Source organism: Columba livia, chromosome 16 (assembly GCF_036013475.1).
Source record: "Columba livia isolate bColLiv1 breed racing homer chromosome 16, bColLiv1.pat.W.v2, whole genome shotgun sequence".
Lineage (NCBI taxonomy): Eukaryota > Metazoa > Chordata > Aves > Columbiformes > Columbidae > Columba > Columba livia.
In genome coordinates this window covers 2,599,896-2,618,215 of record NC_088617.1, presented here as the reverse complement: position 1 = coordinate 2,618,215, position 18,320 = coordinate 2,599,896, and the positions used below count along the sequence as shown (strand labels likewise).

General features: G+C 40.5%; 1 protein-coding gene across 10 annotated transcripts in view; it reads right to left on the bottom strand.

The window, feature by feature from the left end:
• Nucleotides 1–18,320, bottom strand: part of PTPRT (protein tyrosine phosphatase receptor type T) — a 386,111-nt gene that overhangs the window by 58,576 nt on the left and 309,215 nt on the right. For 5 of the 10 annotated variants that reach the window (XM_065031857.1, XM_065031858.1, XM_065031862.1 and 2 more), the window contains exons 14-16: nucleotides 15,598–15,733; nucleotides 9,514–9,543; nucleotides 1,685–1,732 (exon numbers count right to left, since the gene is read on the bottom strand). In XM_065031857.1, the coding sequence (XP_064887929.1) occupies nucleotides 1,685–1,732; nucleotides 9,514–9,543; nucleotides 15,598–15,733 (214 nt within the window). The remainder of the gene's footprint in view (nucleotides 1–1,684; nucleotides 1,733–9,513; nucleotides 9,544–15,597; nucleotides 15,734–18,320) is intronic. The other 5 variants (XM_065031860.1, XM_065031861.1, XM_065031864.1 and 2 more) reach the window with 1 other exon arrangement.

Sequence of the window (18,320 nt, the reverse complement as noted above, 5' to 3'; positions counted from 1 at the left end):
AGGGCAGCAACATCTGCCAAATTTTACATCACACCCAAACTGCACTGAGGATCAACAGTCAGCGAAGGGTGGGACAAATTAAAGGTTGAAGTTCTTTTAGAAATGTCCAAATATGCCTCTGCTTTGGGAAAACGGGTCTTATTTTGAGACATCTGGAAAAAGCAAAAAACCTCCTGCTCTGAAAAGACTAACAAAGCCAAGAACACAAAGAGGCTCCTCTTTTGCAAACACAGCTAATAAGAAAATGGAGAGAAGCGGGGGAAGTGAGCTGCTAAGCTTTCATTGACATTTGACTGCCCTGTCCCTCATTCATACCAGAGAGCAAAACTGTTTAAAAATGAATGCGTGACATTCTACAACCCGCACCTTGAAAAAATATCACACAAATCCCTAGCACTGGCAAAGAACTTTGCTTACACGAGTTCGGTAGATAGGAAAACAAAATAAAAGAGAGAAAACCAGATTACTGTAAGAAAGAGCTTTTCTTTTTTCCTCCAACTCACGGAAAAAAAAAAATCCTAACAAATCATTTTGCAAAGAGGATTATCTTCACGAAAACAACATGCTTATGATAAGTGCTACACATCTTTTGAACTTCATTAGATTCTTAAAAGGATATTCCTTGCAACATATTCCAATCGGCTTTATTTATTCACAGCACATGTCAGAGTGGCATTTACAAGCAAGTTCAAGTGCACAGTTGAGCCCCGGCCCTTCACGAGATGGGTAGCCAGGCCAGTTACACTCATTTGCAAGGAAGGGTCAAAGACAACTTCAACCTTTGCTTATGTCTGTGGAAAATGCCTATTTTAGGGCAAACTGATAATTCAGACCAGGAGAGCACAGATTTATGGAGAAATGTCCAATGTTTGCTGCAAACATTTGAACAAACTCATCTGTTTCATCTGCTCACCCAGTTTAGGTTCAGTCTTTTACAGTTAGGGGTTTCAATTCAAACCCATAGCTGTCAGAATTGGGTACGTAATTGCAGAGTGCATGTTTAGATCTCGCAGAATCTCTGCGGTGTATCCATTTCTGCAGATGAAGATGCATACAGAGGAACTGTCCTTGAGCGATGAAGCAAAAAGCTGGCGTTTAATGATGTTAAAAGCTTTGCTTCCAGTGTTCAGCAATGTTAGCACAGTCAGATTTATCAACTATAAACTACAGCTGTTGGAGCCCCCATTTTTTGTGCTGTGGTACCTGAGGTAACAATAATAGTCTTGTAGTTTATTAACCCTGCTATGCGGTTGTTTTAATCCTTTAGATTTGCTAATCATACATGCCTATGTGCATTCTCTGGCAACAGGAATTACAATTTCTCAGTGGGAAACACTAATCCAAAATGCAGAAGTCCTTAATAACAAGCACTCTGGACTGCTGGGGTGAGCCATGACAGACAACCACTCCTAATGTTTAAAAACGGTGAGTCAAAGAGGGTGAATTCCTTATTAAACCCAGATTAAATTATTTGTGGCAATAATTATCCGTAAGTCCCATTGCCTGGTATCTTTTCAGAGATGCCAACAAGCTACAAAGAGCCAGAACTGGCAAACCCGTTTTCTCTTTCAGTGAAGGAGCAATAACATTTCTGCATGTGCTAGGCAGGAAAAAATAACCCCAAACCCAAGCCCATTAGTCCCCAAAGGCCTGCTTACAAAAGCCCTATGCAAAGCAGTTCTACCTGGTCCTGTAGAAGACAGAGAGGCCCCTAAAACACTGGCTTGAATGCCTAAAAAGAAAAGGTGACATGAGTTTAAAGTTCTCAACCTAACTCGCATACACAAAGCAGGCTGCTCGCAGGTGGACCAGCTACCGCTTACGCAGGTTCAGAGAGAAGCCACACAGAAAATTGTTCTGCATCTGAAAACGCTACAATTTTCTTTCAACAGTGTGTTATCAGTTTCCACCTTTCTCCCTCTCTATTCGAAGAATGTAAAAATTCTTCATCTAAATTTAGAGGGAAAAGGAAGACAGATCTCTTTTGAAGATTTCAGAGCCAAGCTTGCCAGACACATCAAGGGGCTCTCGGTTTCTAAATGCGCCTTTCCTGCCTCTGTTATGTGTCTGGATAGAGTGGCAGCACAGGACTAAGCCTATTTGGTCCTTACCATCATTATAATTCATAGAAAGGATTATAAAATCAAATGACTTGCACTTTCTAGAATGCTAGGGATGTGACTTAAACCCACAGCTAGGTAGAGGTTTAATTCCCAGCATGTCAAGATGCCTTTGGAATTGGAAAAGCATTTATCTGGAAATGCTGTTTCCTAAAATAGGGCACTTCAAGAGATCTCTGTGAATCACTGACAAGCTGCATCAGTGACACGGCTCCTGCTCTCCTGAGAGACCAGCCCTCCCTACAGACAACAACTGCACCACCCAGATGAAACTGCGATCGGGGCATTAGTGTCAATCACGGACCGGACCCAGCACAGCCTGACACCGGGAAAACATTTTCCATCTCATGCATTATGCAGCTGAAAAGGGGAAGAAATAAAGGACTGGGCAGATATTTGGAAGAAGTGTCTGATACAATCAACACAGGGTGAAGAGGTTGAAATGTCAAAATGTGAATAAAGTGATATTAATGGCCATTTTACCTTTAAGTGTAAGGAAAATGTGCCAAGAAGAAAACAGGAGTCTATGGATGGGGTTAGTGGGTTGCCCTTTTCAGTTCAAGAAGGTTTGGAAATGAAGAGGTGATGTTTACAGGTGCAATACACACACAGGAGGGATGAGACAGAAAGATGCACAAAGTAGAATAAAAAAAATGAGACTAGCTGTATAATCAGGCAGTTGAAGCTGATCCAACTAAAGGATAAATGCTATTGGCAGTGAACCTAAACTTAGTCTGAATTTTGAAAACAAATCATGGGGATTTGATTCAGCTATTTTTGAAACTTCCACTGCTATCAGAGAACAGATATAAAATGCTGAAGCACTATATTAAAATTGTGGGAGTTCCGGTTTAACAGTCAAGGAATGCAAACTTAGTATCAAGTACAAAGCACTTACTGCCATGGGAATTAATCAGAAAGCTCAAGCAATATTTTCAGTTAGAAGTATCTGCAGGATCAGACTCCTGTTCTGCAGAGGTTTGGATAAACTTCAGGGATTATTTTTTAAGTGCAGCTTGCAAAGTCTAACTTTTTATATCAACTTTACATGCATGAATGTTAAAGTCTGTAACTGCCACTCCTAAAGAGCTCTTGTACATGTAGGTTGACTGATTTAATTTTAGATGTTTCTCAAGGACGGATTATATATACTACAATGTAGATTTGCATGCACAGGTAATTTAGACATTGGTATAAACCACGTAAGTTAAACATGAAATTTCCTCCTACAGACAAGAATTGCATATTGCCCTCATTTTCAATAAGCAATTTAAAAAAGCTACACAATAAAATTGCTTTTAGATATTTCTGCACAGCAGCCAACTAGGAGCACGCATATTACAGAATCACAGACTGGCTGGCATTGGAAAGGACCTCTGGAGATCATCTAGTCCAACCCACCTGCTGGTCACACTTTTCCTAATGCACCCCAGGTACCATTGACCTTCTTGGCCACAGGGCAGATGGCTGGCTCATGGTCAACCTGTTGTCCACCAGAACTCTCGGGTCCTTCTCTGCAATGCTGCTTTCCAGTGGGTCAACCCCTAACCTGTGCTGGTGCATGGAGTTATTCCTCCCCAGGTGCAGAACCCTACACTTGCCTTTGTTGAACTTCATTAGGTTCATCTCGGCCCTACTCTCCAGCCTGTCCAAATCTCACACAGCCTTTTGGTGTACCAACCATTCCTCCTAGTTTTGTATCATCAGCAAACTTGCTGAGGATGCACTCAGCCCCTCCACCCACGTCCTTGATGAACAGGTTGAACAAGACTGGACCCAATACTGACCCCTGGGAAACCCAACTAACTAGAGGCCTCCAACGAGACTCTGCATCATTGATCACAACCCTCTGAGCTCTGCCAACCAGTTAGTTCTCAATCCATCTCATCATCCAACCATCTCATCATCATCGGTAAGGTCTCTGCTGCAATAGTGCACTTCAAATAAGATGTGTGCCAAAGGGACACGTACAAAGGCAGAACAAGACACGGAAATCTGGAAAACGTGACCTATAAGCAAAGGACACATGAAATAGGGTCCTTTAAATATAGAGAAAAGACAATCAAATAGGAATGATGACTCTTCAAAAATATGAAATGACATCACGTGGGAAGCTCTTCTCCCTGTCTACAGGGGCTGAGAAAAAAGTTATGGCAGCTCATTTTAAACTTTGGGAAAACAATATGCAATAAAGACTGCTGATCTCTCAAGCTGACCCATCAGGGAGGCTGCGAAATCTCGGTCACTGGAGATCTTTAAACAAGAGCAAGAGGAATAAGAGTTAAAAGCAGTACAGCCTTCTGGCTCCCTGTGCTCCAATGGGTCCACTCGTCACTGCAGTTCATCCCCTGCTCCCTTTGTGCAACCTATAACCTCAGCAAAGACGAGAAATATCCTCTGGTCTAAGCACATAGGCAGTTTACTGCTTCTTACAGCCACTATAAGGGCAGATCCCCCACTAACAGGCCAGCACAGAGACAGCTTCACTTGCACTTTTCTCATGCCTGCCATGGTGAAGCTGAAGTCAGTGCAGGTTACTGCAGGAGCAGAGAGAATTCACCAGAGTCGAGGCAAAGTGAAGAGCGAGGACCAGCTGCACCACTTGGGATTAAAAAGCAAGCATTACTGGGCATGAGAAAGTGATATAATGTAGTTATATGTCAAAAGATGCTCTGAATATTTTGTGCTGTGTGTATACAAACATAAGGTCTTGAAAAATGTAGGGCTGCCCTCTCTAAGCTTTACTTGACCAAATTAATCACTATTTGTGGAGGACACTTACTCACAACAATATAAACTTTAGGACAATATAAGTGCATATAAGAGCCATACAGTGTCAGTATATGCTGGTATACGCAACCAGCAAACACTGCCCTCTGCAAAGTTTAGCTGGCAATCACCACACAGATGGGCTCTAAATAGAATCTCACTTTCTGGATTTTATTTACTTATTTAATTTGTTCTTTAGACTGGCATAGCCACCACTTCATCATTCTGCTTTTCCAGCATGTAATGAGAAACCCAGTTTCTTCTTAAAATTCTGATTTAACCTGTGCAAGCAGATCCCACCATCCATGGAACTATATGGAGATATCTAGGTATATATGTGGCTATAGAGAAGTATGCACATAACTAAAATAATGTTTTATTTCTTTTCAAATGTCCCACAGATGGTGGAAATAAATTCAGCACAAACTCTGCCATTTCAGAAAATGCAAGTATAAATTTAGCTTAATACCTTTGGTGGAATATCTCCCATGAAAAGAAACTGCTGGCTGAAACCACCAAAACAATTAGAATTGGTAAGAAAATACAATAGGAGTTGAAGGGGCTTCCTATACTGCAATCAAGTCCTCAATGCTGTGGCCAGTTCAGGAGAAAGGGGAAAAAAACATATTGGCCATCGAGTGCCCTTTTCTTATAAGTAACATTACACTGTTTGTAACATATATGTGAATCTTTGTATTTGCAGAAATACTTCTCTGGTCTGATATCACTCTTGATTAAATTCCATTCTGTAACTATCACCCAACTCAGGAGAAAGAAACAAACCAAAGAACTCCAGCCCACACACAGAAAACATTTCCAATCCTTTTCCTGATGAGGAAATAATAAAGCCTTGATATGGGCTGCTGCAGCTGAAAATACTGTTGCAAAAGAGCTGTCTGTCATTTAACGCAAAACCTCCTTCAAACCAGATGAATCGCTGTCTGTGTTTTACAGCTTCAGCTGGGAAAAGAAAAACTTTCAGACGTGGATGGGCTGCAATGTATCTGACAATGCATTAAACTTAAGTGCAACATAATAGAGCTAGCAATTCTGTACGAACCCTATACAACATTTATATTGGTGTAAATACAGAGTAACTCCTCTGAAAAGGTTCATGTATCCCCCTGGAGACAGCAACACAAACGAATGCACCAGGACAGGGACTCCTAATTCCACATCCCTCTCTTCCCATCACAAAACCAAGTTCTGCCCAAGGATGTTGTAAGCAACTAACTTTTACTGAAGGGTAAATGGAAGTACACAAAACTACGTCAGTTCTGTACTGTGACTTAGCAGATTAGGAATAGAGGCCTCCTGGGTTTGTATTTCCACTTAAACTGTGTTCAAGATCTTTACAGCCTTCTCTTTCAGCCACAACAATATCTCTTCCTGTATTTTATGGCAAGTTTTTAATGAAGCGTTGCTATACAAAAATCTCACAACTATTTACCCAGTACGCACAAAGCAGCTAAAAGGGCTACTCTTATAAATAAATGTTTTTGACTGTTTGCACCAAAGCTGCAGGAACTCAACCATCTTCCAGAGTCAGATTAGACAGTCCTGGAGAGCAGCAGAACACAAGACGGGCTGAAGTCAGAACTCCAGTCCAGAGACCACCACAGCGCTTATATCCTGGCTGTGCAAATATCAGGTACTCATAAGTCTCTCTTAACTTTAATAGACTTATCATTAAGAACAGTTTAAAAGAGTTAGGGTTGGAGATTCTGGTCCCTAGCAAGAAGAAATTCCAGTAAAGCAGATGACAAAGGGTTGAGGGGAATTATCTCAAAGCAGACAAGAATTACTCTAAGCAGCACAACTTCGAAGTCCAGAAACAGAGACTAAAAATAAAGCAGATGTAGTCCATATGTATTTAAAGGTCTGCCAGCAGATCTATTTGAAAACCTGCTTTTCAATACTGGTAACTCATTCAACTGAATTTTGCTTCAGGACAAAAACATTCATAAAAGGTCCTAGCACGGAAACAATTCTATTTAAAAAATCTATATATATACATACTGCTGCTTTTCACAACATTTCAAATAAACTTAAATCAAACCTCTCTGCTCAGAAGAGGCTGTAGCAATTTCTATCAGCTTTGGCTAAGAATTACACAGTCCTTTGCGATTTAAGATTTTCATCTGCAATCATAATGAAACTTCCTATTTCATGTGAAACTTGAAACACGAAACTCAATAAAACTCCATCATGTGCTCCTTCGGGGATTATCTTGCTTTCTTCCCTCACTACTGGAACATCCCTCGCACCCCAACTACTGTTCAGGGAAAAACTAAAAAAACAAACACAGAGCTTGATTTTGCCAGATCAGAGAACAGGTCAAACGTCAGTCAGAAACCAAATGCTGACGGGCACAGCCTGATGACGGAAGTGTTTATTGTGTGATGACTATTTAGGTGCTACCTCTGCCATAGCGATGCTGCAGCTGGCAGAGCTCATGCTTGATGTGGTACCTGGGACACCAGAAGCACAGAGCTAAGAATGAGCTCTCTGCAAAAAATGTTGCGTGCGGTACTAGGGAGATATATTGTATGATTTCTGCATCCTGAGCTCAAATCTCCATTGAGTGCTTCAGTGGGGTGCTAGGAACACATCAGCTTGCCTGATGATACCTCTGACTTTTCCCTGTTGTGATACGCTGCATGGTGCACATCTGCCTTATTACATCCTATTAAAGCACTTGCTTCTGCTACAGCTGAAGCTCATTGCAGCCTCAGGCTTGGGTGACCTCCAGGGGTTTGTCTCTGCGCTTTTCCTGAGTCGCTCTCCTGCTCCCTGAGAAAAAAGGGTTCTAGTATATTGGTGCACAGAAGCCATTACAAACTGCAAGGAAATCACTTAGCGATACCCATACTTTCTCTGTAGCAGACTAAACCTCAGCTGACTACTTAAAGCAATGTTGTGCAGTTGTAAAAAGGGGTCACATGGGGCTCAGAACTTGTTTCATATTTTTAAACAGGCAAATCTCTAAAATAAAATAAAACAGAGAGCATCCTGACCCCATACTACTTGCTGGGAGAAGAAAAAATTATAATGGAAAACTGGGGACTGAATTTTTCAGGCAATGGTGCTGACTAGTTGTAAGGAAACCAAAACAGTAGAACTGTGCGGGGGACCCTTTTCAGAAGCTAAAGAGCAGAAGAGAAAGTGTTGTTGCAAGAAAGGCAGCCAGCTACTAGTACCTAAGTGTTAAAACTACCCTAACACTTAGTTAAACTTCTCTTGAAATCTGACTACTTAAGGTCAAATTCCATCCTTGGTGAACCAGTGTGAAGTCTATAGGAAATGGAGTTACTCTGCATTTACAGTTACATAACCGGGCTAAGTCAAGGCTCACCATGGTGTCTTCAGGCACTTCACACACTTCACAAGTGGGAAAAGTTCCTCTTTCAACTATTTTCTGATAGGTCATGGAGAAACAAAATCACTGCAACAGGTGGTATGTGGGGATCCTCAGACTTAACTCTTTTGTCCTGTTCCTTGGATGTAAATCAACCCACACGGAACAGAAGTCAAGTTCCACTCAAATGGCAGAACATTAACGCACTCATTTCACTGACCTGCTAAACACCTTCCAGATGTGTCCACAGGACAAAATCACAAGATCAAGTGAAAGATGGAACAGGCAAAGGAGGAGGATACTGGGGCGGCAGATTGAGGGGGAGAGGTGACAGCAGAGCAGATGTGGCCCTTTTGACAACTTTGTCAATGTGAAAGCCCTGAAGGCAGGTTGCTGATTTGGGGGGAAAGGTCTAGGTCAGTGATACAGCTGCTGCTTTTGAGAGATGGAGAGGAGAGACCTGTTTAATAGGAAGAGTTGCCTTCTCCACCCCTCCCAGCCCTCTGGTGGCAGCAAAGGCATCCAACTCAGTTCTCCAGGACTCTTTCCTCAGATCATTGATCCAGTTCCTCTCCACCTCCTGATCCTCAGACAACCATTTTCATGGCAGAAACAGCTTGGCCTCGATTACTTTCCAGCCTCTCAATCTTTAGACAACAGATGGCTCTGGAAGTACTGATGTGTGAAGCATTTTCATGTGCTTTAACAACTGCCTTAATTATGCAGCATTGTCATTAGGGCTGGACAGGTGATTTAGATCTGAACAGTCGAACCACTTCATCATCCAACAGTCTAAACTGACACTCGGAACCTGGCAACTCCAGGAACAGGGTTGTTTGCTGAGAAAATGTCAAGTCCCAGTTGTCAGGAAACTTACATTTTTAAAGAGCTTATAGCCACGGCTGAGAAATTCCCAACAATAACTTCCAGGTGTGAATTTCCCTGCATTCTGGCTAAATATGATGGACAATTAAAAAAAGTGCAGTTGAGACACTCTGTATTTGTCCATTAGCATTTGAAGAACTATAAACCATAACCGACATAGCTGTGGGCATTTATGTGTTTGCAGGCACAGTTATAGGTGCAATGGTAAAACAGGGAAAACATAACAGTGTGAAACTGAGAAAATAAAACACACGCTGCTGGAAAGACAAGGATAAATGGGAAACAAACAAAAAAAAGTGACAAAAGAAAATGATACAACAAAGCACAAAATTACCACAGGGTGCGCACGCTCAGAAACATCACGTCCAGTCAAGTACTTACAAGTAATAGGAGTAGGAATATGCGTTTCTTCTAAATATCGATGGCCAGTCAGATGAACAGAATATCCAAAAGGGGAAAAAAATAATAAAATAAAAACATAATTAGATTTATATGAACTCTAGGATTTTTTTCAATACATAAAATATTTGTGCTGCCTCTTGTACTGAGCTACTATTCTCCTGCACATTTTTCAGGAGCTGTAAGTTGGTGAGGAATGGATTCTGGAGACAGGAAACACAGGTCGTGTTTCCACTTCTGCCACTGACCTGTGTCCCCGGGAATAAATCCCCTCACCTCCTTCTTCCTTAGCTTTGCCAGGTCACTATACACGTAACGAGACTTACCTTGGCCTGTAAAGTGCTTTGAGATTTTTTGGAATGGAAAGAAATATGTACAAGCTATTAATATAACTAACAATAAATAAGAAAGTGACAATGTAAGAACACCACGATTTTGGAATATTTAGACAATGAGCAAATTGTGTAACGATAAATCAAGCTTCATCAAACTCTCAAATGCAAATAGTTCATTAACAATTCAAGCACCACTACATATTTATAGATGATCACCAGGGGTATGCATTAGCTTTCTGCGTCACTGTGATTAAGCATTTTCTATTACAGTTTTTCAATAATCCAGTTCAGAACATTTTGATATGCATTTGAGCAGCGCCACAAAACAAGCCTTGGCAATCATTCATAACATAAGAGGTGATGTCTTCTCTTTTATAACTGGAAAAGAGCTTCTCTGAAAAGGCTCTTTGACAACAGATCTAGCACGTTATTTCAAATTTACAGCAAGGCACAACGGAGCCTCGAAAGCAGAAGCTGTGGTCCAGACAGGGAAAAACGATGAAACCCAAACGTCAACCTATTGCACAACTTTAAACCCCCATCCTTGAAGACACTACAAATACTAGGAGGCGTCTCTAAGTATAAATGCAAGGTTCAAGTGTTTTATGGTTCCTCAGAACACAATTTTCACAAGCAGATATGGAAACCAGATTCAGCACCATTACTCTTTGTGCAAAGTGACCATCTTTCCCATGTACTCACTGAATAGAGGACAGTGACTACAGGTGTACAAGAGGATTACTCTGAAATGTGTTTTGCATGGTGGTGGCCCTTGTTATAAACCTGAAATGCTGGCCAAATTCCTTATATATTTTAAGTTACTTGAATGACACCAAGTCCAAGGTATACCTAAAAGTATTTATGCTTCACTCTGAAATTTGAAGTTTCTCTGAACCTCAAAACAAAGGGAAAAATCATCAGGATGTGGAAAATGAGAGCCCATGCAGCTGAACCCCGTCCATCCCCCAAACTATTCCACCAATAAAACCCCTCTGATCAACCAGTGCCAGGTTTCACAGCATTATCAACTGTAATTGTTCCAACGAGCATCTTGCTATACTTTCTGTTTGTCTCCTGTATCAGCCAGTGGACACAGGAGATCTCAAGAGACTCTTTGTTCTCATTAAAATGCTACAGATCCCTCAAGGCTACAGAAGAAAGCTCAGAAAGATTTAATCCATAAGGACAGAAAATAAAGGAAGCCAAAAAAAGGAGGATTATATTTTGGAATCGGCCTGGCCATTTTGGCTCAAATTCTCCCCAAATTTGTGGTCTAAAATAAGGACTTCCTAAGGAATAGTTCAAAACTAACTGTTAAAATGCTCCAAGTTATGGATCAGTGAAAACATGATCAGATTGTAGAGTGTATCACCCACCTTCAGTATGGACACAGAAGGGACACGGGTCACTGAACGTGCAGACATCCCTATGGTAATTCTCTCCTATTGCTCAGGCATGTTCTGCTCAAGAAGCATTTGTGTTTTAATTAATTAGTTTTATTTAAATCTTAATCCAGAATAAGGAGCTGAATTTTCATAGAAGGAACTAATCCTAGACCCTACATAGGCCCAAATCTCCTTTTTTGCTACCAACAGCAGTTTAAAGAACTTATTTCCAGTGCACCCATGACAGGCTGTCTGATCCTATTTATTCAGTCTTATACTTAAAGGGGTCAGTAGAGGTTTTGTCCGCTCAAATGCACAAGCCTGAAAAGTGTCACATTCTTCACTCCAGGGAAATGCAAGTCACGACTGCACCGGAGTTAAAACTGTCCAGATGAAATCAGAACGGACCAAAATTTAATCCTTTTGGGGGGCAAAGTCAAAGGGTATTTTCTCCAGAAAAGAAGCTTACAAAGGTCTTGTTTTTCTCATTCCAGCTGGTTTTTACTAACTGGTTCTGTATTTTCTGTTGCACAAAAATATTTAACTAATATTAAGGACAAACAAACAAGCTCCCTAGAGAATTAGCGATGTTTTGATACAATAAAAATGAAGTATATCAGAGTATGTGTCTGTTAATGAAGAAAGGAGGTACTGCCTTATGTGAGCAAATACATCCAAGTGGCACTGACCACCAACTGTAAATTAACAGGCTAAATTATGATGCAGTAGTTTGTGCATCCATATACAGTGATCACATTTGAGCTACAAACATGTAACTCATGTAGCTCACCAATTTTGTAGAATACCAATTTTGTTAATGGTTCTGATTTAGGTACTGTAAGACAGCCACATTTAAAGAGAAATTATGTATACAAACACATAATTTTTACATAGATACACACATACAGAAGCTTTAGTTGTTGAACCTCAGGGTTCAACTAAAACTTTCAGGTAACAACTGTAAAACCAAACCCAAATTTTCCAAGGCATAAACCTTCTGGTTGGTTTAATTTAGCTTCATGTATCTGATTAAACCCTATAAACAGTGGCAGCCCACCCCAATTTGCAAGTCAATAGAGTTTTTGCAATATGGTCTATTGAAACTATCAGTAACTGAGCAACTCTTCCTCATGCCTTACATATGAAAAGTTAAAAAAATATGCTGATTTGGTGTGTCTCACAGAAACAAAAGGCAGCTTCTAATGATCTGTATCATCCCAATCTCAAACTGGTCTCTGCCTTCATTTAGTGTTTCCATCTCTTCTAATCTCTCTCCTTCCGGTTAACAAAATGCTTCATTCAGGAAATCCTCTACTGTGCCCGTTACCAATGAACTATGATGCCCTGGACCATCAACAAATGCCACTGTGGTATTTTCCAGCTTAGTTTGAAGAAAACACATCAAGTTTGTGTAATTACATTATTGTTTTGCATTGTCACCTTGCAAGACAACAGTGTCTTGTACACAGAGGCGTTGGCCTTAGAGATCTGAAAAGGGGAACTCTTTTTCAAGTAAGGTTAATACAAAACTTGAATGCCAAGAGCTTAAGCTCCTACTATTTCTCTTTGTAAAACAGAAAGAGAACTTTGTAGTTATACTGTTCTCTCTGACAAGTGCGAGTTTTCAGCTGTGCTCCTGCAGAGGTTCCAAACAATCTGTGGTCCAAAGAGGTCTTTCCTTTTATAAAAGCTGGTCCCAATCTGCATTAGTTGACAAATTAAACGAGCCTGGCAGGCTGAAGTTAATCTGCAGGGAACACTTGTCCATATGCAGCTCTGAGCCTCAGCTGGATGCGACTGGTGGTGCCCGTTCAAGGGACACCCGGCCCCAGTGCCATCAGCAGGGCTGGCAGCAGACCCAGCAGGAGCCAACCTCCAAAAAACACCCTCTTTCTGCATTTTTATAGCTTCTAAATGCGAAAAGATTTTAAAGTTGATGAGCCAGTTTATTTCTTATAATAGTGTGTATTCCAGTGGGTTAACTGTGGAAATGACAGCAAATAGACACAGAGAGATACAGAGTGCAGTGATTTTGTCTGTCTGCACAGGGAGGGGAATGACACAGAGGCAAATGTAATTTTCCAGCTCCAGAAAGAAAATGGGGAGAATTTATATTTCTAATACATCTACTCACCTCCTTTCTCATTTTAATTTTGAAAAAAAAGATGTCCAGGTTTAACGGAGCCTATGACAAAGCCAGATAGGGCAAAGTTCTGTCCATGGGATGTGACTCCCAAATTCACTAAAGACTGCAGTTTTGGGGACCAGGCTGGTTCCACAGAACACGTGCACTGTGTTAGGGGCCGGCTCAGGTCAGCATTACCTTGTGAATCTTTATATCAAGCAAACGAGTCCTGAGACTTCAGCTGCTGCAACTTGAGCTGAATTATAAGTATTTTTGATTCTCCGTTTGTCTGTGTTTCTCCGTGAGATATCGACTTACACTGCAGCAGTTATGACAGTCAAAACATCCAAAGTATCAAACATTGGAAGAAGCTGGATCTTGACAGATCTCCCCATCATTTACTTATCTGAGTTAAATATGCACCAGGAAAAAATGAAAGCTAAAACCCAGTGATTTTACATACCTGCTAACCAAACTATATAATACAGTCTCCCGACCCTAATAAAAGTTCGTTATATCATGCATAACATACGTAGAGCCCATTTGGGGGGCGGCAGAGCGGGGAATAAAAGAGACAGAGAAAAACCTGATAATTTACATCAGCCATAACTTTTCACTTTTTCTTTGAAGGATTCTTTTGTTTTAATAACCTGACCTTTGGCTGGTTTTCCAGTTTCCATTGAAAGAGAGAAGATTAAGCAAAGATGTTGAATCATTGATATGCATCAAGCCACTTCGACGTTGATGCATTAATCAGAACGAGAATGAATAAGATTTCATCACAGTGTTACGGAACAAAAAAATTACTTGCCCATAATTTTACCTCTGAGACATTTCCTAACCGTTTTCAAATTTATATAAAAAAATGGATCAGCAGCAAACATGGTGTTTAACAGCAAAAGTCCCACATTTACATTTCGAAAGACAGGGTAGGCTGTTTGGGAATACAACTATGATTCTTTGCTCCAAGGGCACTTTGCTGACCTGTGTTAGACTGGTCCACCAGGACCTCCAGGTCCTTCTCTCCAAACCTGGCTGTTCTGGTGCACAGGGTTACTTCATCCCAGCTGCAGGACTTTGCTAAACCTCACAAGGTTCCCACCAGCCCATTTCTCCAGCCTCTCAAGGTCCTTCTGAATAGCAGCCCTGCACTCCAGCATCTCTAGGGCAGGAATATTCTATTTGCTTATGTGCCCTGGATTAAGATAGAGGGGAACACTAATGGCTGCTCTTATTTTTGGGAAACGCATGACTGTCATAGAGATAAGACATCTAAGAGGAACAGAGCTTTGCTTTGAAAAGCTGCACTCCCTGCAGCAGTCCAAGTAAAATCATCGAGGTTCTCACATGTAACATTATACCCTAGATAAGGGGCTGCCAGGCTACTTAGCTTCCAGTTAGAATCAAATTACCATTGGAAAGTAGGGTTCACTTCAGAAATGTGACTGGTAAAAATATATACAAGATGCATCCTTTTCCCAAGAAAAACTTGCCTTCTAAGAGATTTTCTGAACCAGTGTATTACAGTATAAATGTGGAACTCTTCAAATAGTAGCAACTACAATAGTCTACTTCAAGGTATAAGTGCAAATGGTCCAAAGTAAATCACACAAAGTGTTCAAACAACTGTTCAAACAAATTCCATAGCTATATGTGATTTTTCCAAGTTTCATTCTCCTGTAAACTAGAGCTAACTCTTGGAAAGAATCTCACCCTCTGCAAGATGTAATATTCGAGCTGAACAGTGGTTGCAAAGAAATTGCTGCCTGAAAATACGTCTCATCAAGACTCACTTGAGAACAAGACCCTCAGTCGCATCCTTTGAAGACATTATTTTTATTGCCTGTTAAGAAAGAATTCTGGTCTTCTATCAGGCCACTGCTGTGCTACCTGCACGGGCTCACATACCCACTTCCATTGCCTCATTATTCCTTTGTACTTCTCTGTGGTTTTTCATGAGAGATACCCTCTCATTAATTATCTGTTAATTATCAATAACTCTTTGCAGTAACAACCATTCCTTTACTGCTTGTATACTGTCTGCCAGAACAGCCGTCACTCTGGGACTACAACTTCTTCATGGTAGCGTTGCATAAATAAGAATGAACTGCTGCCCTCTGTAACGCAAACGGAATGTTTTATCCCTACCAAATTCTTCTTCTTTTTGAAGAAATCTTCTTCTAGCCAGGAGTTCCAAGATGGAAGCAAAGCAGAAACTCACCTTCTCTTGATGGTAAGCATTGCTCCCAAGAGGATGATAACAAACATCAGAAGACCGGCTATAACTCCAGCCATTTTCACTGTGCTGTCAACTTGTTTTTCTGGCTCCACTGCATTGGAATTCTGGGTGGAAGCTCCTTAAAAGGTGGAGGGAGAGGAAAGAGAAGACAGAAAGAGAATTTGTAAAAAAAATGTGCAATGATCCACTTTAAATATTAATTTGAAAGACTAGCAACATATTTCCCATCATATTGTAGCAGACAATTGTCCACCTTACCAAATCTGCCTTTAATAAGGGCTAACGACAGATAATTCAGAGCAATAATCGGGTGTAAAATCCCAGTGCAAAGCAAATTACTAACATTTCACCATATTACACTGTAACAGGCATTTTACTCTTCTGAGGCACTCAGCATACACCCAAGAAGCAGGACAATTAATAGCAGTTATAATTTCCATTTCAAATAGCTTAAGTGAAGGTGCAATCCTTACCCATTGAAATAATTAATGCAGAAGTTCACAGTAACATATCCCATAATACTGCTTACAGAAACTTTTTTTCTTCTAAAATCAGAACACATTTGTATTTCTCACTATAATGGAGCCCCAGCTTTTGTAAAGATACAGTTACAATTATGCATGTAACGAGCATTAATCCAACACACAGAGCACCCTTCTCATCATTTAGTGTGTTCCACACATGAGTTCTTCTGCAGTCCAGGCAAGACAACATCATTTCTAATTGATTTTTTGTTTGTTTTTCATTTTAAGAGTAAAGCTTACACACCTAAAAATAAAATATACTTAGGAATATTACTGGCACAGCATTTCTTCTTTTACTTCCTTGTCATGATCTGACTTTAAGGGTCTTTTGTCCCCTGCAATAACTGAGGACCTTGCAGAATGCTACCCTCTACCCCTTGTGGGCACTACTATATAGTGATTATTAGATACCTTAGCTCTGCTGACTTCATTACCTGCTGCACAGAATTTTTCCAGATATTGCTTAAACCACTGAGCTTGATTTAGAAAGCCCCACAAGATTTGAGTCGTGGCTACTCTAAAGACTAAATAAGCCTGTCTTTATTATATTCTTGACATACTTAACTACTCCTAAAAATATCACCATTGCATTTGATAAAGGTAAATGAATTGATGTGACATGAGATCATAATCTTATCTTGGGCTTTGCCTTTGCTGTTGGAGTCAGCCGAGTCTTTCTCTACATCTTAAACACCACAGGAAAAAAGAATCAAAGGTGAAACCAGAGTGCTGCCATCAGAAGACCATAATGTTTTGCTCTTTTAAGAATTCTGTGTTGCTGACCTTCAGGAAAAGCTGGATCACTTCTGTTCATAAAGTCAGTTGCTTGGGGAGATAATATTCAATTGAGTCCACATGTTGGTGAGACAGCAGAAAGCCTCACTGGGTTATTGTTTTGCTTATTTGCCCACATGTTAAACTGCAAATGCTTTAAATGGTCTCTGTCTGCAAGGATGAGTCCCAATGGCTACCACGATCCAACCACACTACTGAATATGGGGCTTTCTGATGGGTTCTGAATACGGCCTCAGCGGATGGACTTCCAGGGATGAGGATCTGATCTCGAATAAAACGTTATGTTCTCCTCCCATCGCATCTTGTAGAGCATATATAGAACAATGACACAATGAATGCAAATCAAGAAAACTCACCACATGCAGTGATAAAAGTATGATTTCACTTTCCTTACAGCTGAGCTGTTAATCTAGTTTGTCACAGCAAAACGTAATATTTACCAAGCAAAAATGCTGCCTGTTTCAAATACACATGTAATTCTCAGCCTTTTGTCCCTGACAACTCCACTGCTCTGCTGCATCCACCAATTTTCCCATTCAGTTAAGAATTCACTGGTAACTTCTGTGTGCACAGGTCTGAAATTAATTGGACACGAGAGCGTGAGAATAAAATAATATATTGGTTGCATATTTGACAACCTCTCTTACAATCTTGGACGAAATCTGCCCATGAGGTGAGCCATACAACATCACACAGGCAATGCCGACACTATCGCACAACCAAGTAAATGATAAAGGTACAGTTTTTCCCTGAAAATGGCTAAAAGTGTATTCATTTGGAGCGAAACTCAGAAGTACTCCAAATTATCCTTCACTTGAGTTGCCGTTACTCCTATGACCCTAAATAATAGGTGTTAGAGAATGGTTTTCTACCACAAACAGCACAATCAGGCCCCCTCAATTTTTTCACCATCTGAATACCCTGATGAGTTGTGAGCCATGTTAAATAAAAGATTAAGAATGTGCTGTCAACTCCATCCTCTAATCCACTAGATCAGTTTGATTTTGCCAGGCTGTTGCTTGTTACTACAGGCTATGTGTGGTCACTGCATTTTATTTGATATTTCTCGTCCCGTTGCAGACTACAACAGTTCTGGAAAGAGAGTAAAAGCTCATTATCCATCTTGACACCTACACACTATGGTGACTGATTCACTTGAATCTTCTGTTTATGTCTTTCTATCTATCTTGGCAAAGGCCAACAATTCCTTTAGGCTACTAGTCCAACCATTTGTAAGGTGTCTCAGCTAAGAGCGCCTAGGGATTGATAATATGACAGTGTCAGTATGTTCCCGGGTCTTGGATTCTTAAAGATTTGTAATGAAACACTACCACAAAAGTCCCTTGGTCTTCTGCAATTGTGGTGTGTTTTTCTTGTAGATGCCTA